The 27208-nt window shown below is 43.8% G+C and overlaps 1 protein-coding gene across 2 annotated transcripts in view; it reads left to right on the top strand.

Moving 5' to 3' along the window:
- The first annotated feature begins 2914 nt into the window (after window positions 1-2914).
- Window positions 2915-27208, top strand: part of CNNM1 (cyclin and CBS domain divalent metal cation transport mediator 1) — a 79227-nt gene continuing 54933 nt past the window's right edge. For both annotated transcript variants that reach the window (XM_066239450.1, XM_066239451.1), the window contains exon 1: window positions 2915-4532. In XM_066239450.1, the coding sequence (XP_066095547.1) occupies window positions 2969-4532 (1564 nt within the window). In that variant the 5' untranslated portion in view covers window positions 2915-2968. The remainder of the gene's footprint in view (window positions 4533-27208) is intronic.

A 27208-nucleotide genomic window follows, 5' to 3' on the forward strand; every position in this document is an offset into this window, starting at 1 on the left:
CAAAAAAGGAGCTATTTCCACTCTGTATGATTAGCTTGTTATGAAGAAAAGGTAACTTTTTTTTATTTTTCTTTAGCAAGAGAGACAAACAGGAAGAAAAAGAGATGAGAAGCTGGCTCAAGCCAACAACCTTGGGCTTCAAGCCTACAATCATGGGGTCATGTCTGTGATCCCATGCTCAAACTTGTGACCACAACGCTCAAGCTGGTGAGCCTACACTCAAGCTGGCAAGCCCACACTCAAGCTGGCTACCTTGGGGTTTCAAACCTGGATCCTCATCATCCCAGGCCAACGCTTTATCTCTATCTACTGCACCACTGCCTGGTCAGGCAAAAAGAAGGTAACTTTTAACTGTGGCCGTTTGTATTGAGCTTTATCCTCTGCAAGGTTTTCTTAATAAATATCTTTGGGGTCTCACACATTCTATGGAAAATAAGATTTCAACAAAGCAAAGATGTCTTAATTTAGTAAGAGGTACCAAAGGTAATATGCCAAATAAATCTTACTTTTATATTTTAAAAAGTAATACAGACTTATGGTAAATTTAGTCAAGAGAAATGAAATGTATGTTCACATAAAAACCTGCACATGAACATTTATAGCTGCTTTATTTGTAATTGCCCAAAACAAGAAATAACTCAAATATTCTTTAACTAATAAATAGATAAACTGTAATACAGGGGTCCCCAAACTTTTTACACAAGGGGCCAGTTCACTGTCCCTCAGACCGTTGGAGGGCCGGACTATAAAAAAAACTATGAACAAATCCCTATGCACACTGCACATATCTTATTTTAAAGTAAAAAAACAAAACGGAAACAAATACAATATTTAAAATAAAGAACAAGTAAATTTAAATTAACAAACTGACCAGTATTTCAATGGGAACTATGGGTTTGCTTTTGGCTAATGAGAAGGTCAATGTGCTCCTCTCAATGACCACCAATGAAAGAGGTGCCCCTTCCGGAAGTGCAGTGGGGGCCGGATAAATGGCCTCAGGGGGCCGCATGAGGCCCGCGGGCCGTAGTTTGGGGACCCCTGCTGTAATACATCCATATAATGGAATACTACCCAGCCATAAAAAGGAATGAACTCTTAATAAACACAATATGGATAACTCTCAAATGCATTATGCCAACTAAGATAAGCCAGATCCAAAAGGCTGCATTATTGTGTTATTCCAATATATGACATTCTGGAAAAGGAAAACTATAGGGGAGGCCAACTCGATTGTTGCCAGAGGATGCGATGAAGGGAGGATTGACTGCAAAGAGACAATGAGGGCAAAAATTGGGGGGTAATGGCACTATTCTTGATTGTGATGGTTATATGAATATGCATTTGTCAAAACTTACAGAATAGTAAAGCAAAAAGTGAATTTTACAACATAAATTTTAAAAATAAATGCACAAACGTGAAAATAAAGTAACAGGCCCATGGTGAAATCAAACAATACAAGGAATTCAGTAAAAAGTTTTTCTCTCAGATATTTGTGGTGATAGAATAATAGTTTTGTATTTTCATATCAGTGATGGTTAGAGAAATCTACATGTGTGATAAAATGTCAGAACTATACCCAGATTATACCAATATCAATATCCTATTTTTGGTATGACAATATAGTTAAGATATAACAATGGGGACCTAACTGGTGTTGGCACAGTGGATAGAGTGTCCGCCTGGGACACTGAGGTCCCACTTTCAAAACTCTGAGGTCGTGGGCTTGAGCATAGGCTTATCTGGCTTGAGCTTGAGCTGGGGTTATCGGCTTGAGTGTGGCATCATTGAAATGATCTCATGGTTGCTTGCTTAAGCCTAAAGGTTGCTGGCTATAAGTCCAAGGTTACTGGCTTGAGCAAGGGGTCACTGGCTCAGCTGGAGTGTGTGGTCCACTCTCCTCCCCACCAAGGCATGTATAAGAAGCAATCAATGAACAACTAAAGTGCCGCAAGTTGATGCTTCTCATCTCTCTCCCTTCTTGTCTCTCTCTCCCTCTAAAAAAAGGTAAAAGAAGAAATAACCATAAAGGGGAAACTGGGTAAAGGGTACTGGGATCTCTATATTATCTGCAATTTCCTGTGTGTGTGTGTGTGTGTGTGTGTACATGCGCACGTCTGTGTATTTTAAATACCTTTCAGCTAAGCTTCCAGACTCTAGTCCTGCTCCCCAGAGGTGAACACTATTACAAATGTATTTCATATCCTTGGCATATTAAATCTAATATCTTATATATGTGTGTGTACATATAAAATTGTACATGAATACTTTTAACACAAACAGTAGCATATTGTATACATTGTTCTGCACCTTGCCACTTTTCAACTCCGCAGATTTTTCCATATCACAAACATGTGGATACATGTTCTTTTTTCCTGCTGCATAGTATTCTATCGCACAGTGGTATCATGATTTACTACAACAGTTTCTTACTAATGTACAATTGAATCTTAAGGCATTGAATTTAGGTAATTAAGAAAACTTTAAATATCCAAGATCAGCTGGAGTAGAGACCAAATACAAAGTTTTCAAATTCAAGGCTTAACTCCAGAATATCTTTTGACCAGAAGGGGGAACGCTAGTGGCAAAACAAGCAAAATGATGGGAAATTTCCCGGGCCAATAGGGAAGCAGAGGGTCCAGCAGGGAATTATTGCCGGGTATGCCTTGGAGCGCCCTACTGCTTAAGTAGGAGGCCATGCTCCAAGCCAAGATTTCTCCAGGCTGCAGCTCAGATATACCAAAGTGCGTCGGCGTTACGCACCGTGAGATGATAGATGACCATCTCCACCCTCCGGCCGGGGCCTTCTACCCAGGCAGGGTTTGAAACCCCACCACCACCAGGCCACGAGCGAGCGCAGGGGGCGTACACGTGGTGACCTGCCTGGGGCCGGTTCCCGGCTCTGGCTCCTCCTCCCTCCTGCTCTCGCTCTGCTTTCTGCAGTATCACGTGCAGCCGCGCCGGGTGCAGGATGGCGGCAGCGGCAGCTGCGCTGGGTGTAAGACTACGGGACTGCTGCAGCCGGGGAGCTGTGCTCCTTCTCTTCTTCTCCCTGTCCCCTCGGCCCCCGGCCGCCGCCGCCTGGCTGCTGGGCCTAAGGCCCGAGGACACCGCTGGAGGCCGCGTATCCCTGGAGGGGGGTACCCTACGCGCTGCAGAAGGCACCAGCTTCCTCCTGCGCGTCTATTTCCAGCCCGGGCCCGCTACGCCCGCGGCGCCGGTGCCCGCACCCACCCTTTCCCCGGGGGAGAACGGCACCGGCGACTGGGCTCCGCGGCTCGTGTTTATTGAGGAGCCCCCGGGCGGGAGCGGCTTGCCGCCCAGTGCTATCCCCACGCGCCCGCCAGGGCCGCAGCGCTGCCGCGAGCAGAGCGACTGGGCGTCGGACGTGGAGGTCCTGGGGCCCCTGCGCCCCGGAGGCGTGGCGGGCTCGGCTCTAGTCCAGGTGCGGGTGCGGGAGCTACGCAAGGGCGAGGCAGAGCGGAGCGGCGCGGGCGGTGGCGGGAAGCTCTTTTCCCTGTGCGCCTGGGACGGGCGCTCCTGGCACCACCACGGCGCAGCTGGCGGCTTCCTGCTGCGCGTCCGCCCGCGACTCTACGGCCCGGGCGGGGACCTGCTGCCCCCCGCGTGGCTGCGGGCGCTTGGGGCGCTCTTGCTGCTCGCCCTTTCTGCCCTGTTCAGCGGCTTGCGCCTGAGCCTGCTCTCGCTGGACCCGGTGGAGTTACGGGTGCTGCGGAACAGCGGCTCGGCCGCCGAGCAGGAGCAGGCGCGCCGCGTGCAGGCGGTGCGCGGCAGGGGAACCCATCTGCTCTGCACGCTGCTTCTGGGCCAAGCCGGAGCCAATGCTGCCCTGGCCGGCTGGCTGTACACCTCGCTGCCGCCGGGCGTCGGGGATCCGGGGGAAGATTACGGCGAGGCGGGGATTCACTTCCCGTGGCTGCCGGCACTCGTGTGCACTGGCGCCGTGTTCCTGGGTGCGGAAATCTGCCCGTATTCGGTGTGTTCCCGGCATGGGCTGGCCATCGCCTCGCACAGCGTGTGCCTGACCCGGCTCCTGATGGCAGCCGCTTTCCCCGTGTGTTACCCTCTGGGCCGCCTGCTGGACTGGGCACTGCGCCAGGAGATCAGCACTTTCTACACGAGGGAGAAGCTGCTGGAGACGCTGCGGGCCGCGGACCCCTACAACGACCTGGTGAAGGAAGAGCTCAACATCATCCAGGGTGCCCTGGAGCTGCGCACCAAAGTTGTGGAGGAGGTCCTGACCCCTCTCGGAGACTGCTTCATGCTGCGCTCTGACGCCGTGCTGGACTTCGCCACGGTGTCCGAGATTCTGCGCAGTGGCTACACTCGCATTCCCGTGTACGAGGGCGACCAGCGGCACAACATTGTAGACATTCTGTTTGTCAAGGACTTGGCCTTCGTGGACCCCGACGACTGCACCCCACTCCTCACCGTCACCCGTTTCTACAACCGGCCCCTGCACTGCGTCTTCAATGATACTCGTCTGGACACGGTGTTGGAGGAGTTTAAGAAGGGTGAGCAGTGATCTATCTCCCTCTTCAACTTCTACCCCCATCGGAAATAGTACCTTTTCCTAAGCCGGTGAGGCTTCAGGTACCCAAAGCAGTTCTCCTGTGGTACCATAAAACTCAAGATAGACCCCATCTCGTGACTCCCTGCTCTTTTCATTTCACTTCTCCCTACTTCCTTTGCAGCTGACTGAGCTCCAAGCCTCTTCCCCCTGACTTGATTCATAAGATGCCCTATATTTCTCCTCATTTCATTCCAGTATTTTTCAGGGTCTACCAATTGTCAGGTATTGTGCAGGATGGTCTTTGAAGATAGTGCTTGGAGATCATTGCATACAGCTCCTCGCCCATTACAGGAGGAATCTCTCTAGGTTCCCATAGCAAGCAATTTTTACTTGAAACTCCCAGGGCTGAAAGCTCACTTTTTCCAGGGCAGACTCACTACACTGCTGGACAGCTCCAGCTGTTGACTAGGGCCTTCTAACATGGAATAGAAATTTGTTTTTCCCAAGCTTCTCTCTGGGTCCTAGTTATGCCCTTTAAATTGCAGAGTAAGCCCCAAACTCCTTAGACACTAACCCCCGTCCATTTAATTTTCCATCAGCTGTTCACTCCACACATCAAGTATCCAGGTTGGAGATTAAAAATTGACTAAAACAGTGAAGTCCTTGTACTTCTGGATACTGTGGTCCTATGAAGCAGGATAGATCCAGACCTGAGGAAATATTCTGGTAAAGGGAACCACTAGAAAACTTGTATGTCTGCTTGAAAAGAAAATTTGTTTATTTTCTTCAGAGCAGTCACCATCCCCCACCTTCCCTGATGTCATGCTTATAACATGTTCACTACATGTCTGGTGTTTGTCTTTAGAAACTGTCTTCTGGGTTAAATACAATTCATTCAAGAAACATCAGCCTGGGTACTTTGGGGTCAATCCTCTTGGCATTCCACAGTTTGACTAGTTAACTGGAGTTGACCCAGAAGGACCCTCGGTTGTTTTTGAAAATCAAATCCACCTTCAAGAGTCACCGTGGAGAGCATTCAGAAGAATCACAGACCCTAAAAGCAGTTCAAAAATGATTTGAGAAAAGTAGCATAGTTAGAAAAAGGTAAGGCCTTCCAGAATGACTGTTTTGAAGGAAGCCCTCATCTCTCTACGTTTGAGTTGGCATGTTTATTACAAATTGAGCTGAACAAAAATTAATAATACAACTGTTTTTAGAATCAGGCTTCAAATGTAGCTACTATGTGACCAGCAGAAATCTCATTTGACTGTGTGTTTTTTATTTTGTTTGTCAGAAAGTCAATTTCATTGCCTTATCATCACAAGTACTCTTTAGCTCTTTGCATACAAAGGGATAGCTAAGGTCTCCCTTCTGCTACCAAAGGGGGAAAAAATAAGTCAAAAAGCTGCTCTCAGTCTTATTTGGGGAAAGAATAGCCCTAGACTTTGTGTTGGTACATGAGAAGAGGAAGTGTGTGTGTGTGTGTGTGTGTGTGTGTGTACGTACACATCAGCTGTTTTAGCCCAGTTTGGGCTACTGTCTCACCTTCTGTCTCTCCTAGTTCTTACATAACCCATTCCCACTGCACTCTTGAGGTTCATCCATCCCATCTTAGATTATTCTTCCACTTTGTGTACCCTACAGAAGGGAGTCTTGTATCTGGGCATAAAAGCTGTGAAAATCTGCATAAGTTTGTTAATAATGCCATAACAAAAATACCAAACACTGGGAGGCTTAAACAACAGAAATTTATTTTCTCGCAGATTTGGAAACTGGGAGTCTAAGATAAGGTGTCATCAGGTTTGGTTTCCTCTGAGGACTCTCTGCTTGGCTTGCAGATGGCCACCTTCTCGCTGTGTTCTTATCCCTAGAATCTCTCTGTGTGTTCTAATCTCCTCTTTTTATAAGGACACCAGGCAAATTATATTAGGGCCCACCCTATCAGCCTCATTTTAATTTAACCACCTATTACATGTGATATTTAAGGTAGAATGCAGTTTAAGAGTGTCTCATTGTCATGTACTACAAAAAGACATTTTTAATGAAACTACTATGAACTCATTGATTCATTCATTTAGTATTTATTGAGTATCTGCATAATGTTAGGCCTTAGGGAAGACAGTATGGCTTCCCCCAGAAAGTGAACAGTCTGCAATGGCATACAGTATTAGAATGAAGGCAGTCTTCAGAAACCTTCATTCTACTACTTCATTCTGTTTTACTAACCTGTGTATCCCCAGCACCTTACACAAAGTAGGCTACTCAGAAAAGTCGGTATTGATCTGAAATGAGTCCTGTTGTAGACTTTCTAAATCTGGTCTGAAAAAGGCTTGTTACTGTTCTAGTAGTTCGTTTGTAAGTAGGTAGGTCACGAGGAAGAAGCAGGCCATTACAGTGAACACCATGCCAAGGAAGATATGTCCACGTTCCTGCAGAGTCTTGCTCCTTCCTCAAAGTGTGGCCCATGAACCAGCAGCATGGGCCTCACCTGGGAGCTTTTAGAAAGGCAGAATTTAATGCCCCACTCTAAATCCACATAATAAAAGTCTGCATTTTAACAAGCCCCTAAGTGACTTATGTTTACATTAAAGTTTGGGAAGCATTGCCTTTGGAGAACCCTTATTAAACAGTGATTGGTAGCCTGACCAGGCAGTGGCAAAGTGGATAGAGCATTGGCCTGGACACAGAGGACCCAGGTTCGAAACCCAAGGTCACTGGCTTGAGTGTGGGATCCTAGCCATGACCCCATGGTCGCTGGCTTGAAGCCCAAGGTCGCTGGCTTGAGCAAGGGGTCACTCACTCTACTATAGCCCCACAGTCAAGGCACATATAAGAAAGCAATTAATGAACAACTAAAGTGCCACAACAAAGAACTGATGCTTCTCATCTCTCTCCCTTTCTGTCTGTCTGTCCCTATCTTCCCTCTCTCAGCCTCTCTCATTAAAAACAACAACACCAAAAAAAAAACAAAAAAAAACCCAGTGATTAGTAGATTTACTTAGATAGAATAGATACAGCCCTGGCCAGTTGGCTTAGTGGATAGAGCATCAACCTAGTGTGCAGACATCCTAGGTTCAATCCTCTATCGGGGTATACAAGAGAAGAGACCATCTGCTTCTCGTCTCTTCCCTCTCCCCCTTTTCTCTCTCTTCCTCTCTCACAGCCTGTGGCTTGGTTGGTCCAACTCGGCCTCAGGAGCTGAGGATAGCTCAGTTGATTTGAGCATTGGCCCCAAAGGAGGGGGTGTTGCTGGGTGGATCCCTGTCAGGCGCATGTGGGAGTCTGTCTCTCCATCTCCCCTCCTCTCAAAAAAAAAAAAAAAAAAAGAATAACTACAAGGAATAATTATCAAGATGGATGTTCTGTGACTCCAAGCAAAATAATACAGAGGTCATTTCTACAAGGGTTTTGTTTGTACCCTAGATTAGGGGAAGAAAGCCAAATTGAACTACTCTTTTTTTTCCCCCCCTTTAAAAATAACTTTTTAAGTAAGCCATAAAAGCCCTTCCATTTCCCTCACTTCTTGGCATCTCAGATTACTTCACTACCTACACAAACCCCTTAGGAAGGAGGGGAGGAAAACAGTAATATTTTAATAGGAACAACAGTTACCATTAATTGAATGGCAAGTCTGCCAGGCACCATGCCAAGCCTTTTACGTACTCAGAACAACCTTCCCTGGTAGGTGTTACTAATTCTATTTTACAGATGAAGAAACTCAAACTCAGATCAATTATAGGACATGCTCAATTTTCCATAGCTAATAACTGACTGAATTGTGATTTGAGCTATGTCTGGAGGACCCCAAAGCCTGTTGTTGTATGTCCCACTGCCTCAGTCTACTCCCTCTCCCATCTCAGAACTCCTACCCACCCACAGGGTTCAAGGCCGGCCTTTCACTTCTGACTTGCTGCCCATGGCTGATTCACCTCTAGGTTCCGCAGGTTAGACATGTACCTTTTATAATGATGATAATTGCTAACATGCATACTGCATTTACAAAACATTTCCCCTACCTTCTCCTCTCGGATCTTTTTTTTTTTTAATAATTTTATTTATTTATTTATTTATTAATGGGGTGACATCAGTAAATCAAGATACATATATTCAAAGATAACATGTCCAGGTTATATTGTCATTCAGTTATGTTGCATACCCATCACCCATTGTCCTCTGTCACCTTCTATCTAGTTCTCTTTGTGGCCCTCCCCCTCCCCCTTCCCTGTCCCTCTCCCCCCTCTCCCCCATAACCACCACACTCTTATCAATGTCTCTTGGTCTCACTTTTATGTCTCATCTACGTATGGAATAATGCAGTTCCTGGTTTTTTCTGATTTACTTATTTCACTCCGTATAATGTTATCAAGATCCCACCATTTTGCTCTAAATGATTCCTCTCGGATCTTAAAACAATTCTGCAGTTACAAGTGAGAACCCTGAAACTGCCCATGATCATTGCTCAGCTAGTATATTTCAAGGCCCATATTCAGATTCAGTTCATGTGACTCCAAAGCTATTGTCCGTATGGGATTTTACCTCTGCCCTTCTGATGGTCTCCAGGTCTTTAAAGTGGAGAAAAGGAAAATGGTCTTTCCAGCTAGCATGCTAGCTTTGCAAACGGGAGCAATAATTCTCTCTAATGGATGACTGTGAGTTCCTTGAAGGCAGAGAGTGAATTTTAAATTTACTTAGTATTTTCAGGATAAGCACAGTGGCTACCATGGTTTAGGGATGAATAAACATTTATTGAAGAAATGGTTTTAAATAGCTAACTTCTGTATTTCTATGTTTGAGTGAGATAAACCCTGAGTTCAGAAAAATCAGTGGTGTTTGTTCCATTGACCATAACTAAGCTCTCCTCTTCCTGTTGCTGGGTTCTCTACCCCAATTACTGGCACCACTGCCCCTCTAGTCTTCCAGGCTACATCCTGTTCTCCACCACCCACCTGCGTCCTACTAATCACAGTCAGTCTGCTCCAGCTGCCATAAGAATCTCCGTACATTCGGTGGCTTAAATATGAAATTTATTTGTTCATAATTCTGTAGTCTGGAAGTATAAGATCAAGGTTCCAGCTGTTTTGCTTTCTGGTAAAAGCCTCTTCCTGGCTTGCTGAGGGCCACCTTCTCACTAGTCCTCACATGACCTTTACTGGGGCAGAGAGAAGGAGAAAGAGAATAGAAAACACACTCTGGCCTGACCTGTGGTGGCGCAGTGGATAAAGTGTCGATCTGGAAACGCTGAGGTCGCCAGTTCAAAACCCTGGGCTTGCCTGGTCAAGGCACATATGATGCTTCCAGCTCCTCCCCCCTTCTCTCTCTCCTCTCTAAAATGAATAAATTTTTTTAAAAAATTAAAATTTAAAAAAAAAATAAAAAAAAGAAAACACTCTGGTTTCTCCTCTTCTTACAAAGACACCTAACTGTTGGATCAGGGCCCCACACTTATGATCTCATTTAACCTTAATTACTTCCTTAGAGGCTGCAGTAGGGTTTAGGAATTCAACATATGAATTTGAGGAGGGCTAACATGAATTTATGGATATTTAGTCCATAACAATCACCAAAGTCCGCAAAAAAACTTGCCAATATTGCATCTAAAATCTTTTCTGTATCTATACACAATTTATTCCACTATTTCTTTCACTTAGGTTATTCATTGATTTTATTCAACACATACATAGTTACTGTGTATCTTTTGTGTAAGCACAGTGGAAAATCCCACCAATGTGATCCTTGTCTGCATGGAGCTTTCATTCTAATGCAAGAGACAAAAATTAAACAAATGAGATAATGGTTAAAAGTATAAGCTTTGCCTGACCAGGCAGTGGTGCAGTGGATAGAGTGTCAGACTGGGACGCAGAGGACTTAGGTTCGAGATCCCAAGGTTGCCAACTTGAGCGCAGGTTTATCTGGTTTGAGCAAAGCTCACCAGCTTGGGCCCAAGGTTGGCTTGAGCAAGGGGTTACTCGGTCTGCTGTAGCTCCCCGGTCAAGACACATATGAGAAATCAATCAATGAACAACCAGGTGCCGCAAGGAAGAATTGATGCTTCTCATCTTTCTCCCTTCCTGTCTGTCTGTCCCTATCTATCCCTCTCTCTGATTCTGTCTCTGAAAAAAAAAAAAAAGTACCTGTATAAGCTTTGGTGCCAGATATAGCCCAGGTTGCATCCTAGCCTTGGGCAAGTTACTTAACTGTTATCTGTTTTGTTAGCTATAAAATTACGATGAGACAAAATTGCATTATAATGCTTATTTAATAACTTTCATTTAATAAATGCTAAGTAGATGTTGGCTATGATTATTAAATATAAACAATGAAATCTATTAATCATTAGTGCAAATGCCTCCTAAGGAGTTTTGCTTTTTCCTATTTTTGTCTCCCTTAAAATTGTCCTTCCCAATGCTACTAAACCTCTAGGAATGTCATCCCCTGCTTTAAACTCTCCACTCACCACTGCCTGCAGGACGAAGGCTAAGCTCTGCCCTCATCACCTGCTCCCTGTGATCACCCCTGTGGCTGCATCTCTCACCACCCCTGACTCAGCTGTGTGCTTCAGCAACATTCAACTTGTGGCCACACTGTCCTATTTCCTGCCTTTGTCCCTTTACTCATGATGTACTCTTTGTCAGGAACATGCATTGCCTGGCTGACCCCTGCCCCAGTTCCTCCCTTAACACTCAGCACATGGGCTACCTTCTCCAAACCCCAGTGTTGGCCAACCTAATCGTTCTGTATCTCTGTTATTGAACTAATTGGCTCTATTACTTGTATTTGTAGCATCCTAGCAATGAATATGACACATAGTAAGTTTTCAATACATTTTGTGGAATGAATGACTGAAGGGCTCATACTTTAATATAATGGAAGGGATCTGCAGAGCCCTAGTAAATGAATCATTAAGTATCTCCAGCCCCATCATTTGGGACCATGCAGCAGGACAAAGTCAAATTTTAAATGCTGGAAGATGAGTGTTGAATGTATTATTTCTTTGCTTCTTTAACTACTTCTATTTATGATAGCAATTACCTAGCCCTTTTCATGTTCAAAGCAGTGTACTAACAGTTGGTTGTATGAAATTCAATCCCTGTTTCCAAACACTCTACGGCCTAATGGGAGAAAGGTAGTCCACTTTGTAAAGGTAGAAGGCAGGCTGGACTCACCTTCCACCCCCTATGCCTCCACCTCAAACAGTAGTGCAATTGTCAAGTCACATGTTAGCATACAAGTATATGGATAAGGCAGACTTGTACATAAATTATTAAAATAAAAGTGCTCGCCTGACCTGTGGTGGCGCAATGGATAAAGCGTCGACCTGGAAATGCTGAGGTCGCCGGTTCAAAACCCTGAGCCTGCCTGGTCAAGGCATATATGGGAGTTGATGCTTCCTGCTCCTCCCTCCTTTCTCTCTCTCTCTCTCCTAAAATGAATAAATAAAAATAAAAAAAATTTAAAAAAAACTTTAAAAAAAAAGTGCTCTAATAGAATTATAAAAATGCATTGAAAACATGGAAAAGAGAATAACTATGGTTAGGCCTTTTGTTTTGTTTTTATAAAAATTTTTACTGAAGCTTATAAGTTTCTGTACTGAGTATTTATTATAGAAAATTGAAAAATATAAAACAGTAGGAGAAGTATGAAACCACCCTGAAGATATTCATCCCACTATCTTGGAATAGTAACTCAATTTCTTTTTAAGTGAGAGGAGGGGAGATAGAGAGACAGACTCCCGCATGCACCCCAACCGGAATCCACCCAGCAATCCTCCTTTCAGGCTGATGCTCGAATCAACTGAGCTATCCTCAGTACCCAGGCGGATGCTGGAACCAATTGAGCCACTGGCTGAGAGAGGGGAAGAGAGAGAGAGAAAGGGGAGAGAGAGGAGAAGAGAAGCAGATGGTCACTTCTCATGTGTGCCCTGATCAAAAATCAAACTCAGGACGTACGCATGCCAGGCCGACAATCTATCCACTAAGCCAGCTGGCCAGGACTCAGTATTTTTATCATGTTAAAAATATATTGCACAGGCCCTGGCCAGTTGGCTCAGTGGTAGAGCGTCGGCCTGGCGTGCAGAAGTCCCGGGTTCGATTCCCGGCCAGGGCACACAGGAGAAGCGCCTATCTGCTTCTCCACCCCTCCCCCTCTCCTTCCTCTCTGTCTCTCTCTTCCCCTCCCGCAGCCGAGGCTCCATTGGAGCAAAGATGGCCCGGGTGCTGGGGATGGCTCCTTGGCCTCTGCCCCGGGCGGCAGAGCCCCCCCCCCCCCCCCGGGGCAGAGCATCACCCCCTGGTGGGCGTGCCGGGTGGATCCCGGTCCGGCGCATGCGGGAGTCTGTCTGACTGTCTCTCCCCGTTTCTAGCTTCAGAAAAATACAAAAAAAAAAAAAAAGAAAAGAAAAGAAAGAGAAAATCCATGGTCTTACCTTCTTCCACAAATCAAATATCCCATTCTAATCCCAAGAGTAATTTTTTTTTTAATTTGATGGTGTTTTTTTCACTATAGTCTCCTTGGGATTGAGTTCTGTAACTTGGGAAGACTCATTTACAAAATGGAGCCTTAGAGATTTATTGAACTTAATTTCTAAAGTTAACTACTCATTTGTTGGATTGTTTTTAAAAGAAACTATTGCTATATAGTCAACAGGAGGAAGGAGAGAAGCTTTGTTTTGAAGCTGAAGATCTCTGGCACTGCAGCTGTGGTATTTAACTCAATGAAACAAGTAGCTCTGCTGGGTTAGTAACACCGTCTTCCTAAACAAGAGGCAGCATACCCACTAATGTTAGGTCGCTCTATCTGTAGACTATCATAGCCCTGTAAAATTATGTACAATGGCCTATTGCCGTTTTCATACTCAGTCTTTGCTCATTCATTGAGTCATTCATTCAGTCAATATTTATTGAATTTTTGCTTTGGGCCAGGCACAGAGGTAGGCCCTGGGAATACAGCTGTGAACAAGAGAGACACTGAGCAGTCAGTCATTACAAAGCTGAGTGGTAGCCACTTTAATCTTTGGTCCTACTGCATGTGGTTTCTTGACTGAAAGTCCATCCAAACAGCCAGTAAGGACTCAGTAACATTTTCACCGAGGAATAATCTAGTTGAAAAGTCAGTGTTGGCCTGACCTGTGGTGGCGCAGTGGATAAAGCGTCGACCTGGAATACTGAGGTTGCCGGTTCAAAACCCTGGGCTTGCCTGGTCAAGGCACATATGGGAGTTGATGCTTACTGCTCCTCCCCACTTTCTCTCTCTCTCTCTCTCTATCTCTGTCCCCTCTAAAATGAATAAATAAATTTCAAAAAAAAGTCAGTGTTTTGCTTTATCACTCCAAAGTCTTGTAAGAGCTCTTTCATCAAGAAGAGTAATCATCTCATAGCTAAGTGTTTTTATTTTTATTTATTTATTTATTTTTTGTATTTTTCTGAAGCTGGAAACGAGGAGAGACAGTCAGACAGACTCCCACGTGCGCCTGACCAGGATCCACCCGGCCCACCACGCCCACCAGGGGAGACGCTCTGCCCACCAGGGGGCGATGCTCTGCCCCTCCGGGGCGTCCCTCTGCCGCGACCAGAGCCACTCTAGCGCCTGGTGCAGAGGCCAAGGGGCCATCCCCAGCGCCCGGGCCATCTTTGCTCCAATGGAGCCTTGGCTGCGGGAGGGGAAGAGAGAGACAGAGAGGAAGGGGGGGGTGGAGAAGCAAATGGGCGCTTCTCCTATGTGCCCTGGCCGGAAATCGAACCCGGTCCCCCACACACCAGACTGACGCTCTACCACTGAGCCAACCGGCCAGGGCCTAGCTAAGTGTTTTTAAAAGCTGCCAAAATATTAGTGCTATATTTTTTGTCTTGTCTTGGTTTCTTGTAAAATAAAAAAAATTATTTTCACTCAAAGTTCAATTTATCTGGTATAATTAGATGTAATGTGCTTTAAATTTTGTTAAATGTTGCTAAATAATAATTAGTAATATTTAGAATGAGATGCTTACCTTTTAAACAATAATTAGAGTGAATAGTAAACAAAGCAGTCTATTATGTACATGGAGGAAGAAAAAAGGAAACAAGAAAAAGTAAAAATAATTACACAAGAAGCTAAAATAGTTAATATTTCTTTACAATTTTTTGTTATGATTGTTGTAATACTGTTCTGCAACTTTTTTTTCTTAGCCTGGCAAAAGAAATAACAGCTAACAATAGACCCTAACCTGGAATGGGCATTGAAAAACCTGAGAGAAAATCTAATTCACACTCTTTTTTAGATTTAGTTATCTTTTCTAGGATATAACAGCCTTTATTGTCAGACTATCTTTTTATCTAATCTAAATCCCACAAGCTGCAGTTAAATTCTATTTCCTCTTTGTGACTCCTCTTGTATTTGAAGAATATAATACCTCTCCTCAATTCCATTTTTTAACAATCAAATACATTTAGTTGTGTTCCTGGCTCTCTTAAAGCATTTGGGTGACTCGGGGTGAGGAGGGCTGTCTGTGGATTTTGCTAGTATTCTCTTAAACTGGTTTACCTCTGGGCCCACATTTTGGACCCCTGGACCTTCAGTAACAACTCTTGGTTCTCCTTTTATTTTCTGCTGTCTGTTCCTTTCCAAATTGGGGTTTTTCCCCATTTAATTTTCCCTCCCCTCCCCTCCCCTCCCCTCCCCTCCCCTCCCCTCCCCTCCCCTCCCTTCCCCATCCCATCCCATCCCATCCCATCCCATCCCATCCCATCCCATATGATTTTATTCTGTGTCAGTCCTCCTGCCCTCCTGGTGCTTGCATTCAAGTAGGGAGATACACAGTAGCCAATAAATAATTACAAACGGTGACAAGTGATTTGAAGAAAAAGGATAGGGATCTATGAGAGCAGATAGTAAGGGCCCTGACCTGGTCCTGTGGATAAGGATACACTCCCCCTTCTTGAGTGATATTTGAGCTGAGTCCTGCAGCTGGTGAGGCACGTACCAGAGCAAGAGCTCTCCAGGAGAAGGGAGCAGGCATGCAAAGGCTTGATTGAGGAAAGAGGGCCAGTGTGGGTGCCATGTGGGGTTCCTGGGCCATTTCACATCCCTGAGAGAAAACGCCACCTCCGCCAGCCAACCCTCCCTCAACCTCAAGTGACTACTGTCAGTGTTGTCTGGACATCTGAATGCAGTAGCATTCACTGAGTGGGCTCTGGGAGATGGATGTGGATGTAAATGAAGAAAAGACCCTGTCTCCCAGGGACATAAAGGGAGGAAGGACCCTAATGGAAATTATACAAAGCAGCCTAGAGGACAGGCAAGGGCATCCAGACAACATCTGTGGGGGACGGGGGAAAGGAGAAGTAATTCCCTGGAAGGATCTGGGGAAACTTCTCTGAGAAAGTAAAAAGAGAGGGACTCTGATAAGCAGTTATGATGGAACAGGCATTCCATCTGAGGAAGGAGCTTGAGCTAGAAAAATAAAGGCAGAGAGCCAGCACTACATTAGAATGCTGGCAAAGCGATGAGCGTAATGCTGCCTGTCTTCAAGCGAAATGGGGAACTAGGTAGGATTAGGTATTTGTCAAACATAATTTGTTTTCTCCAAATGCCAAAAGTGTATCTTTTAATCATATTTTGGTGGTATTTCTAAAATGTTTTATACCCATTTCTGCCTTCCTGAACAAAGGATACTAAATATAATTTAATCTTTTCTCGAAGACACAGGAGCATGTCCCTGAGAATGTAGTTACTTTATGCAGTATTATGAAACAGTTCTCTGTCTACGCTTTTATTTCTCTCTGTCCTCTGGATATCAGCTGCTGGTTCTCCTTGAGCCGGCCTCCAGCAAATCCCTGCCCCACTCATCACAAAACCACTCTGAGCCTATTGGAGAGCTTTTATTTAACTGAGAAACCAAGTAAACACACATGTTGGGAATTGTGTGCCTGGTGTACAATAAGCTTCAATAAATATTTGTTGAATAAATGATTAATTAGGCTTGAACTGGGAGTTTGGGGTATGAGGTTGGTATACAAACCTGGGATAGTTCCTTCTGGGCCCAGATTCAAAGCTGTGCAAAGTCAAACCTCCAGATAATGGGTCGTCACACTGCTATTTTTGTAGTGTTGCTTAGCAAGCCGAACTGCCAATCAGCTTAGATTCTAGTGACTAACAACTATTTTTTTATGCCCTGGTGATGCTGGTTACCATGGTGCTCTGGGTGGCACAGTTGGCTTTTTTATAATTGCCTTTCAGTGGCTCAAGACATTTTTTGTGTGATAAATGCATTGATTACTCTATTTCCAATTAATTGGAGCAGGATAATTACTACAAAAGACAGCCTCTTTTTTGCTGTTGTTTTAAGTAATAACTAGAGAGAAGGACTTCTGTTTTTCCAATCTGTAGGACTGATATGATAACAATTTTGTCTTTCTCTTTCTGATTTGATAGACAGTGATTCGGTTTGATTGTACAGATTTTTAAAAATATCTAGCATGTGGTAAGGCAGCTTTTCCTCATCTTATTTCAGTGGAGTTCTTCAATATTAAAATACAAACATTAGGAATTTGCAGCCCTTTGTAAACTCAAGAGGCTGTAACTGTTGGCACTGTTAAAATTCGAGCATATTATATATAATCACAAAGAAGCATCCTGTGAAGCAAAGCTGTTTTTGCAGTCCAGGGCTGTTTCAGCTTATTCAAGTAGAGAATTTTAGAGCCAGAAAGGGCACCTTGGAGATCGCCTAGACCCATCCATTTTTTTAGGTGTAGACAACTGAGACCCAGAAAAGACAAATAATAAAAATAGGATTGGCCCTGGCCGGTTGGCTCAGTGGTAGAGCGTCGGCCTGGTGTGCGGGGGACCCGGGTTGGATTCCCGGCCAGGGCACATAGGAGAAGCACCCATTTGCTTCTCCACCCCCCCCCTCCTTCCTCTCTGTCTCTCTCTTCCCCTCCCGCAGCCAAGGCTCCATTGGAGCAAAGATGGCCCGGGCGCTGGGGATGGCTCCTTGGCCTCTGCCCCAGGCGCTAGAGTGGCTCTGGTCGCGGCAGAGGGACGCCCCGGAGGGGCAGAGCATCGCCCCCTGGTGGGCAGAGCGTTGCCCCTGGTGGGCGTGCCGGGTGGATCCCGGTCAGGCGCATGCGGGAGTCTGTCTGACTGTCTCTCCCTGTTTCCAGCTTAAAAAAAAAAAAAAAAAAAAATAGGATTGATAAGCCTTTATGGTTGCTAAGCCTTTAGACTGGCAAAGATCTTTTCCAAAACAGTAGCTTGTGTGCTCACAGTGCATGTGAAGTCAGTAGAATTTATCCCCATTTTGTACATGAGGCACCTGAGATCTGGAGACATATGTGTCCTGCTCAATGTTAGTGACTGGGGCAGAACCAGAAGTTACATCTGTGACTTGCCATCTTAGACTGTGGAGCCATAGACACAGAGTTGTAAACACCTGGGCTCAGATCCCAGCCCCTTCGTTTACTAGCTTTATGACTGGGAGGTCCTTTCACTGCTTCAAATAAGGTTTATCTTCCTTCTTCCAAAAATGGGAATAATGATACTACATTGTAAGTTTACTGCAAAGGCTAAAGAAAATACCTGTATAGTACTCAGGACATTCTACCATTTACTTCTTACCTTACTGATGTTGTTGAATGAATAGTATTTAGTTAGACATTCTGTATATCAAGTGCTGATCCAGCCCAAGTAAAAGTTATTGTATATAATAAACAAAACTGTGAGCTATTTACTTTGGATAGGGCCCAGGAAACCAAAATTGAGTTCTGGCAATTTTCTTACATTTCTTTTATTGTGTCATCAATTAGCATTAGGTTTCTCCACCCATTACTCTGCCCTTCCTCAGGCATTTCAGGCAAATAAAAAACATCAGGTCAATGAAACCCCTCAAACTCAAAGCAATCCATTAAAATGAAATACCAGGCTAGACATAAGAAGGTTGGACCAGAAGGCAGAAGTATATGGTAGGTAGGTAGGACTGTGACTCCTTTCTACTTCCCTGTTCTTTTTATTATTATTATTATTATTATTATTATTATTATTAAGTGAGAGGCAGGGAGGCCAAGAGACAGACTCCTGCATGTGCCCCGGCTGGGATACACCCAGCAAGTCCCCTACAGGGCAATGCTCTGCCCATCTGGGGCTGCTGCTCCATTGCTCGGCAACCAAACTATTTCAGCACCTGAGGCAAGGCCATGGAACCATTCTTAGTGCCCGGGGTCAACTTGTTCAAACCATTTGAGCAATGGCTGTGGGATGAAAGAGAGAGAGAGAGAGAGAGAGAGAGAGAGAGAGAGAAGGGGAAGGATGTGGAGAAGCAAATGGTTGCTTCTCCTGTCTGCCCTGACTGGGAGTCAAACCCAGGATTTTCAAAGGCTGGGCTGATGCTGTTACCTCTGAGCTAGGGCCTCCCCTTCCCTGTTCAAAGCCCTCCTTCCTTGCTGATTCACTAGTGAGGTGCTGGGCATTAGCTCTACATACTTTCCTCCAGGCTCTGGACATTTTCAAATTAAATTTCATTGTTCTTAAACACACTCAAGATAGGAAACCTGAGATTTGACCTGAAATGTGGAGTCTACAAGGTGTGTTGGAAGATCACAGGCTGTGGACAGACTTGGGTATGTTTCCTGGCTCTGTTGCTTACTAACACTGGGCCTGAGGCAAGTCACTTTATTTTTCTGAGTCTCAGTTTTCTTGTTCACAGATCAGTAATAACAGTCCCCGTTTTGCAAAGATATGATGAATGTATGTACCCGGTGAGCACTAGGTATGGCAGTCACAACAATGGCAAAAACTGGAAAATTGGGTCATTGTTGACCTGTTCTCTCAGGTCAACTTTGTTTAGATCAGAAACAGTATGGAGATCATTGGAGTAGTTGTAGGCTGTCTTCACCTGAAACGAGAACCTTCAAAAGGATTTTGTCTGTTTTACTTCAAATAGAACCCCGAGAGTCATATCTCTCTTCTCCCAGGGACCAGCCAAGTTTGACCATACCCCCTGGGCTGTCCAGAACTAACTGATCTGTGGACAACTAAGACCAGTCCTTTTTCCTTTCAATCTATTTTTCGCATTGGTTCATGACCTGAGAATGTCTCTATCAACCAAAGCTTAGCCAGATCACTCTGGATCATCATGGTGATTTTTTTTTTTTTTCATTTTTCTGAAGCTGGAAACAGGGAGAGACAGTCAGACAGACTCCCGCATGCGCCCGACCGGGATCCACCCGGCACGCCCACCAGGGGCGACGCTCTGCCCACCAGGGGGCGATGCTCTGCCCATCCTGGGCGTCGCCATGTTGCGACCAGAGCCACTCTAGCGCCTGGGGCAGAGGCCACAGAGCCATCCCCAGTGCTCGGGCCATCTTTGCTCCAATGGAGCCTTGGCTGCGGAAGGGGAAGAGAGAGACAGAGAGGGAAAGCGCAGCGGAGGGGTGGAGAAGCAAATGGGCGCTTCTCCTGTGTGCCCTGGCCGGGAATCAAACCCGGGTCCTCCGCATGCTAGGCCGACGCTCTACCGCTGAGCCAACCGGCCAGGGCCATGGTGATTTTTAAGCAGGGGATTCTGGTTATATTTAGCTGAAACTGGACAGAGACAAACTGGCTACATGGGCAGCTCCCAAGACCAGTTCTGAGTCTGAGGGGCCTGAGGTTAAAGTATCCAGTTTTATTTCGATGTGTCTTGAGATTTTCCACAAATACCAGCTAGGGCGGGTCCTATTTAATTCCCTGAATTCAAATACTGGCTCTACCATTTATTAGCTGAGTATCCTTAAACCTAAACCAATTTTTTCTTTAGTGGGGAATAAGCATAATACATTGTGAAAGAGTAGTGGTAAAGAAAGCAAGGCATATACGTACTAGAAAACTACAGAGGCCTTTGATGGCAGCAAGAAAACTTCAGAAATGATCCTCCCAGTAACTGGTACATGTACTGAGATGAGAAATAACCTCATAAATGCAGTGTTTGGGAACAATCTGATTTTGATGGACAGGATAGGTTGGAGCTGGAAAAAGTGGAAGGAAGATTGTTAGGATATTAGTACAGTTGGATGTGGTGGGACATAGAAATCAAGGACTGTCCACATGCAATTGGAAGAGGGTAAAAACCTCTGAGACTTCATTAACTCTGGATGCTCCATCTCAATCTCTTTTACTGCTTCCTTCTATATCATATCCACAAATATATCCTCAGCACTTGGAGTAGGTCCTACCAGGTGCTCAAATATTTGTTGCATTAACATTGCATTCCTATGACCTGTAAATGTTGGTATTCTCCAGGACTCAGCAATGAATCTCTTTGTCTACTCTCACTCCCTTGGCTATTTCATTCATTCTCCCAAAGATATGATCAACTTGAGACTTCTATTTCTAGCTGTTACTTGGCAACTCCACTTGGAGGTCTAAAAGACATCTCAACCTTAAGCCTGTCCAAAACTGAATTTTTGCTCTCTTTGCCAAACAAACCTACTTCTCACATCATATTCCCAAATCTGTAAACTGTGGTTCCATTCTTGCCATTGTTCAGGCCCAGTGTTCTCTTTCTTTCTTGCCCTTCATTCATTCCCTCACATAGGCTCTGCTTTCAGCATATCTCGAGAATCTGACTACTTCTCTCACCTCACTGCCACCATCCCTGTCCAAGCTACCACCCATCTCTCACTTGGATGTCTGCTATAGCTTCATATGAGGTCTTTCTTCTTCTACCTTTGCCCACTTTATGTCTATTCTTAGCAAAATTGCTAGAGGGATCCTTTTAATACATAAGTCATATCATGACATCTTTTTGCCAAAAAGCAAATACATACAACCCCCCCACACACACACACACACACACAAAACTCTATAATGGCTTTATCTCATTCAGAGTAAGAGCCAAAGTCCACACAGGCTTGATCATAGGTGCATCTACCCCACCCCACCTCTACTTTCCTGACCTCAGCTCCTACTGTTGTCCTCTCCACACTCTGCAGCCACCCTACTGGCCCCCTTGCCATTCCTTAAAGCCATCAGTTCTCATTCCATCTCAGGGCCTTTGCATCTTGTTCTACTGCAGAGGTGTGCCCCAGATATCCATGGGGCTCCCTCCCTCACTGCCTTCAGATCCTTATTCAGATTTCCCCTGCTCAGAGAGTTCATCTCTGGCCTACCCTACCTAAAATGATAACACCTACTTCCACACACTCCCGCGTCACCCTTCCCTGCTTTGCTTTTCCCCTTAGCACTCTACTATAGATTGTACATATTTATCTGGTTTATTATCTCTCACCCTCATTTACTAGAATGTAAGCTGCAGGAAGAAAATTATTTGTCCATTGTGTTCATTGCTGCACTTCTAGTGCTTAGAATAGAACTTGGCATATAGTAGACATTCAATAAATACTGCTGAAAAAATGAAGGAAGGAAAGACAGATTGGAAGAATGTGAGGATTTCTTTTAAATAGGAGCAAAAGAGGCCTTCGTCGGTTGGCTCAGTGGTAGAGCATTGGCTTGGCCTGTGGAAGTCCCAGGTTCAATTCTTGGTCAGAGCACATAGGAGAAGCGACCATCCTCTTCTTCACCTCCCCCCTTCTCTCTCTCTCACTCCCTCTCCTCTCCTCCCACAGCCATAGCAGCCACGGCTTGAATGGTTCAAGCAGTTTGGCACTGGGCACTGAGGATGGCTCCATGGCCTCACCTCAGGTGCTGAATGGCTCGGTTGCCAAGCAATAGAGCAGTGGCCCCAGATGGGCAGAGCATTGCTTTGTAGGGGGCTTGCCAGGTGGATCTCGGTTGAGGTGCATGCAGGAATCTGTCTCTTTGCCTCCCTACCTCCCCACTTCTCACTTAATAAAATAAAAAATAAAAATAAATTAATAGTAGCAAAAGAAAAGAAAGTTAAAATGAGTCCTGGACTATGAGTCAGTGATTAGAAAGTTGATGGTGCCACTTGCTATAGCAAAAAGGGAGGAAGAGCAGGAATAGGGGGTCTTGCAGATCACGTGTTCCTATTTGGGTAAGTGATTTTGATGAGACAAGGGGACAGCTCAGGCAAAATGTCTAAAACAAGATGTGAGAATTCAAAATAGACACTGATATTAAGACCCTGGGGCCGGGTAGCTCAGTTGCTTAGAGCGTCATCCTGACACGCCAAGATTGCAGGTTCAAATCCTTGGTCAGGGCACATACAAGAATGAAACAGTGCATGCATAAGCAGAACACAAATCGATGTTTGTTTCTCTCTCTTCTTCTCTCCTCCCTCTTCCTCTCCCTACTTTTCTATAATCAATATATTTTAAAAAAAATTTTAAACATTGATATGAAGATATAAATTTAAGTCTCGGGAAAGTGGTAATGGTGCTAATTAAAGTGATGAGCTCTGCTTAGATCCTTAACTGAGAGGAGAGAAAAGAGCAGGGAATCAATGATTAGAGCAGAAGTTCTTAACTGCAAATGCCCATTAGAGTCTCCTGAAGAGTTTTCAGACATTCCAGTGCCTGGACCACATTCCAGTCCAATTAGATCAGAACTTTTGTGGGTAGGACACAAATAGCAATAGATTTTAAAGCTCCCTCATGATTCCCACATGCAGCCAGAGTTGTGAATCACTGAGAATCTTTGAGATACCATATTTCCCCATGTATAAGATGCACCCTTTTCCAAAAAATTTGGGGTCTAAAAACTGGGTGCATCTTATACAGTGGTTGTAGTTTTTTTACTTGCATTTCCTGCGTTTTCACACTTGTCTTTGCACTCATTGTTTTGCACTTGTTGCTGGTATATTATAATACAATAGGTTACGTTTTGCCACGTCTACCCAGAAATGGCTCGGAAAAGATTTTCATACAGTTCTGAATTCAGGTTAAAAGTGATCCAGTTTGCAAAAGTGAATGGAAATCATGCTGCTGAATATAAGTTTGGTCCTCCTCCAACTGAGAAATCAATCCAAGACTGGGTATGGGAAGAAGAAACTCTACTGAAAAGGCCATGGCAGAAGAAAGCCATGAGAAGCAAGTCAGCAAAATGGCCTGATTTAGAGAGGAAATTGAAGATATGGATTGAAGAACAAAGGGCAATTGGAATTCCTGTGTCCACAAAGATGGTTCAGCACGAGGCAAGAAGAATTGCTGATGAAAAAGAAGTTACTGATTTCAAAGAAGGACACAATTGGTGCTTCAGGTTAATGAAACGGAATGGACTAAGCATGCGTACATGCACCAGACTTTCCCAAAAGATGCCTAAAAGCTATGAGCAGAAGGTCTTTGAATTTCATTGTTTTGTCATTCAATGTCAGAGGACACATCAGTTTGGGCATGACCTGTGGTGGCACAGCAGATAAAGCATCAACCTGGAATGCTGAGGTCACTGGTTCAAAACTCTGGGCTTGCCTGGTCAGGGCACATATGGGAGTTGATGCTTCCTGCTCCTCCCCTTTCTCTCTCTCTCCTCTCTAAAAAAAAATAAAAAACTGACCCGTGGTGGCGCAGTGGATAAAGCGTCGACCTGGAAATGCTGAGGTCTCCGGTTCGAAACCCTGGGCTTGCCTGGTCAAGGCACATATGGGAGTTGATGCTTCCTGCTCCTCCCCTTTCTCTCTCTCTCCTCTCTAAAAAAAAAATAAAAAAGAAGACACATCCGTTTGAGTTGGGACAGATTACAAATATGGATGAAATCCCCCTTCAATTGACATCCCAAGTAACAGAACTGTTGATAAGAAGGGGGTGAAAACTGTAACTGTGAAGACAAGTGGACATGAAAAGAGCCATTATACTGTTGTTCTAGCTTGTTGTGCCGATGGAACCAAGCTGCCCCCTACGCTGATTTTCAAATGCAAAATAATGCCAAAAGAAGACATTCCTCGAGGAGCGATTGTCCACATTCATGACAAGGGTTGGATGGATCAGGATGGATGAAGATCTGGTTTGAGAAAGTTTGGAGAAGGAGAGTAGGTGGGCTCTTACGCAAACCTGCCCTATTGATGCTTGATCAATTCAGGGCACACATAACAAAAAACACGAAGAATATTGCTGCAGAGCGAAAGACAAAACTTGCCGTCATACCTGGAGGCTTGACATCCCAGCTCCAACCACTTGATGTCAGCGTGAAAAGATCCTGCGATGATGTCAAGATTGAGATCACTGTCAAGTCATTTAAGAAGTGTGGCATTTCAAATGCCATAGATGGAACTGAAGATGAGGCAATATATGAAGACAGTGATTCGTCATCAGACACAGATGAGGACAAGCTAATGGATGGGAGTTTTGACAGTGATGAGTTGTATGAATTTTTAAAAAAATTTATTTAGACAATTATTTAATGGGGTGACATTGATCAACTGGAGTACATAGATTCAGAGAAAATATCTCCAGATCATTTTGATATTTGATTATGTTGTATACCCATTACCCAAAGTCAAATTGTCCTCTGTCACCTCTTATTTGGTTTTCTTTATGTCCCTCCCCTTCTCCCACCCCCTTTATATCCTCCCTTCCCCGCCCCCTGGTAACCACTGCATTCTTATCTATGTCCATGAGTCTCAATTTTGTATCCCACCTGTGTATGGAATCATACAGTTCTTAGTTTTTTCTGATTTACTTATTTCACTCAGTATAATATTATCAAGGTCCATCCACGTTTTCGTAAATGATCCTATGTCATCATTTCTTATGGCTGAGTAGTATACCATATTATAGTGGTCGGCAAACTCATTAGTCAACAGGGCCAAATATCAACGGTACAACAATTGAAATTTCATTTGAGAGCCAAATTTTTTAAACTGAAACTATATAGGTAGGTACATTGTTATTAACTTAATTAAGGTACTCCTAAGCTGGCCTTTGCTAAAAATGTCCTCAATCCGATTGAGGTATGTTGGCTGAGGTCGACCTCTTCCACTTCTCCCTTCCACACTCGTCTTGTATACTTGTTTCGTCTATCTCCTTTCGTTCATCCTCTTTATATGTCCAAACCATCTCAAAATACCTTTCTTAATCCTCAACACTATATCTTTCACTCCACAATGCTCCCTAAAATTAACTTAATAAACTTTACTTAAAATTTTAAGTCTTAGTTAAACTATAGGTATGTTGAATAAAACTTGATATACTTAATAACAATATTATTTATTGATAAAAATTAAATTGTAAGGTATTCATAAAATTAAATCATAACAGTGACTGACAAACACTAATGTGAACAATGGCCTTGCATCTCCTTGCAAAGTTTGAGTAAGCCAGGTTTGTATGTTGTTTTTAATTTTAGGTATGATTCCAGGTTCTCATCAATAAGACGACTTCTCAGTTTTACTCTTGATAAGGTTCATGCTTGAAAATGATTATTCACATGAATATATAGACCCGAATAAGGAAAGAACAGCAAACGCTAGGTTTTTCAGCTGATTACCTGAGTCAGGAATACTATTCCAGATGTTAAAAATCAACATATCTTCCTTCTCCAGGTCTTTCAAAGCAGACCACTTGTCCTGTGAACTAAGTTCACATTTATTTTTCTCCAATATTTCTATATCAGCACAAAAACGTTCAAATTTCGAGCTCCACAATTCTTTGTTATTTAAATACAGCAATTGCATTTCAAAGTTGCCAATGTCAATATTAAAGGGAGAAAAATTTAATTCTGTTACAGTAACATTAAGAGGTTTTTTAACAAAGGCTAACATCACTTTGCTGTTTCTGAATTCCTGAAACCTGTTGGGAAAAGCTTCCCTCATCTTTAAAAGTGTTGTTTTGAAATAACAAACGTCAATTTCAGAATTATTTTCTTGGCGATGTTTCAACAGGCTTGGAAAGTGAATCAAGGTTTCTCTTTCAAAATCTTGAGTAAAAAGAGAGAATTTGTTTTTGAATGAAATAACTTCTAATATTGAAAAAATTGTGTTTCCTTTCCCTGTAGTTTTAAAATTAAGCTGATTTAGATGAGACGTAACATCTACCATGAAATAAAAGTTTTGGATCCACTGATCATTCGTTAGTTCTGGATAGTGAACACCCTTCTCAAGGAGAAATGCTTTAATTTCTGTTAATATGGAAGCGATACGTTTCAAAATGTTTCCTCTTGATAACCAACGTACCTTGTTATGCAGCAGAAGATCTATGTATTCACTCTCCGTTTCAACCAAAAATTCTTTAAATTGGTGATGATTAAAAGCTTTAGCTATAATGGAGTTGATCATCTTAATCACCCATTCCATAACTGCAAATTTCTTCTGGAAATGTCTGCACACAAAGCGCTTCTTGATGAATGATGCAATGGTAAGTAAGTATCTCGTGATTAATTTTTTTCTTTCAAAATAGCAACAAACTCATTTCTTGTGTTGGTCATACTTTTCCCTCCATCTGTTGAAATTGAGACAATTTTATTGAGAGGAATATGTTGTTTTTCAATGCACTCAGTTACAGCATTTGCTATATCCTCTCCACGTGTTTGACATTTGAGCAGCAATAATCCTAAAAGTTTTTCTTTAGGACCTGTAGATGAAATAAATTGTAAAAAGAAGTGAAACTTGTGCTGTATCATTTATGTCACAAGACTCATCAACTGCTATTGATAAAGCTGAAACCAATTTAAGATCTTCGACTTGCTGGTTGGTTATATTCAAAGACATTTTTATTTATTTATTTATTTATTGTATTTTTCTGAAGCTGGAAACGGGGAGAGACAGTCAGACAGACTCCCGCATGCGCCTGACTGGGATCCACCCGGCACGCCCACCAGGGA

The sequence above is a fragment of the Saccopteryx bilineata genome, chromosome 7 (assembly GCF_036850765.1).
Source record: "Saccopteryx bilineata isolate mSacBil1 chromosome 7, mSacBil1_pri_phased_curated, whole genome shotgun sequence".
In the NCBI taxonomy this organism is placed as follows: Eukaryota; Metazoa; Chordata; class Mammalia; order Chiroptera; family Emballonuridae; genus Saccopteryx; species Saccopteryx bilineata.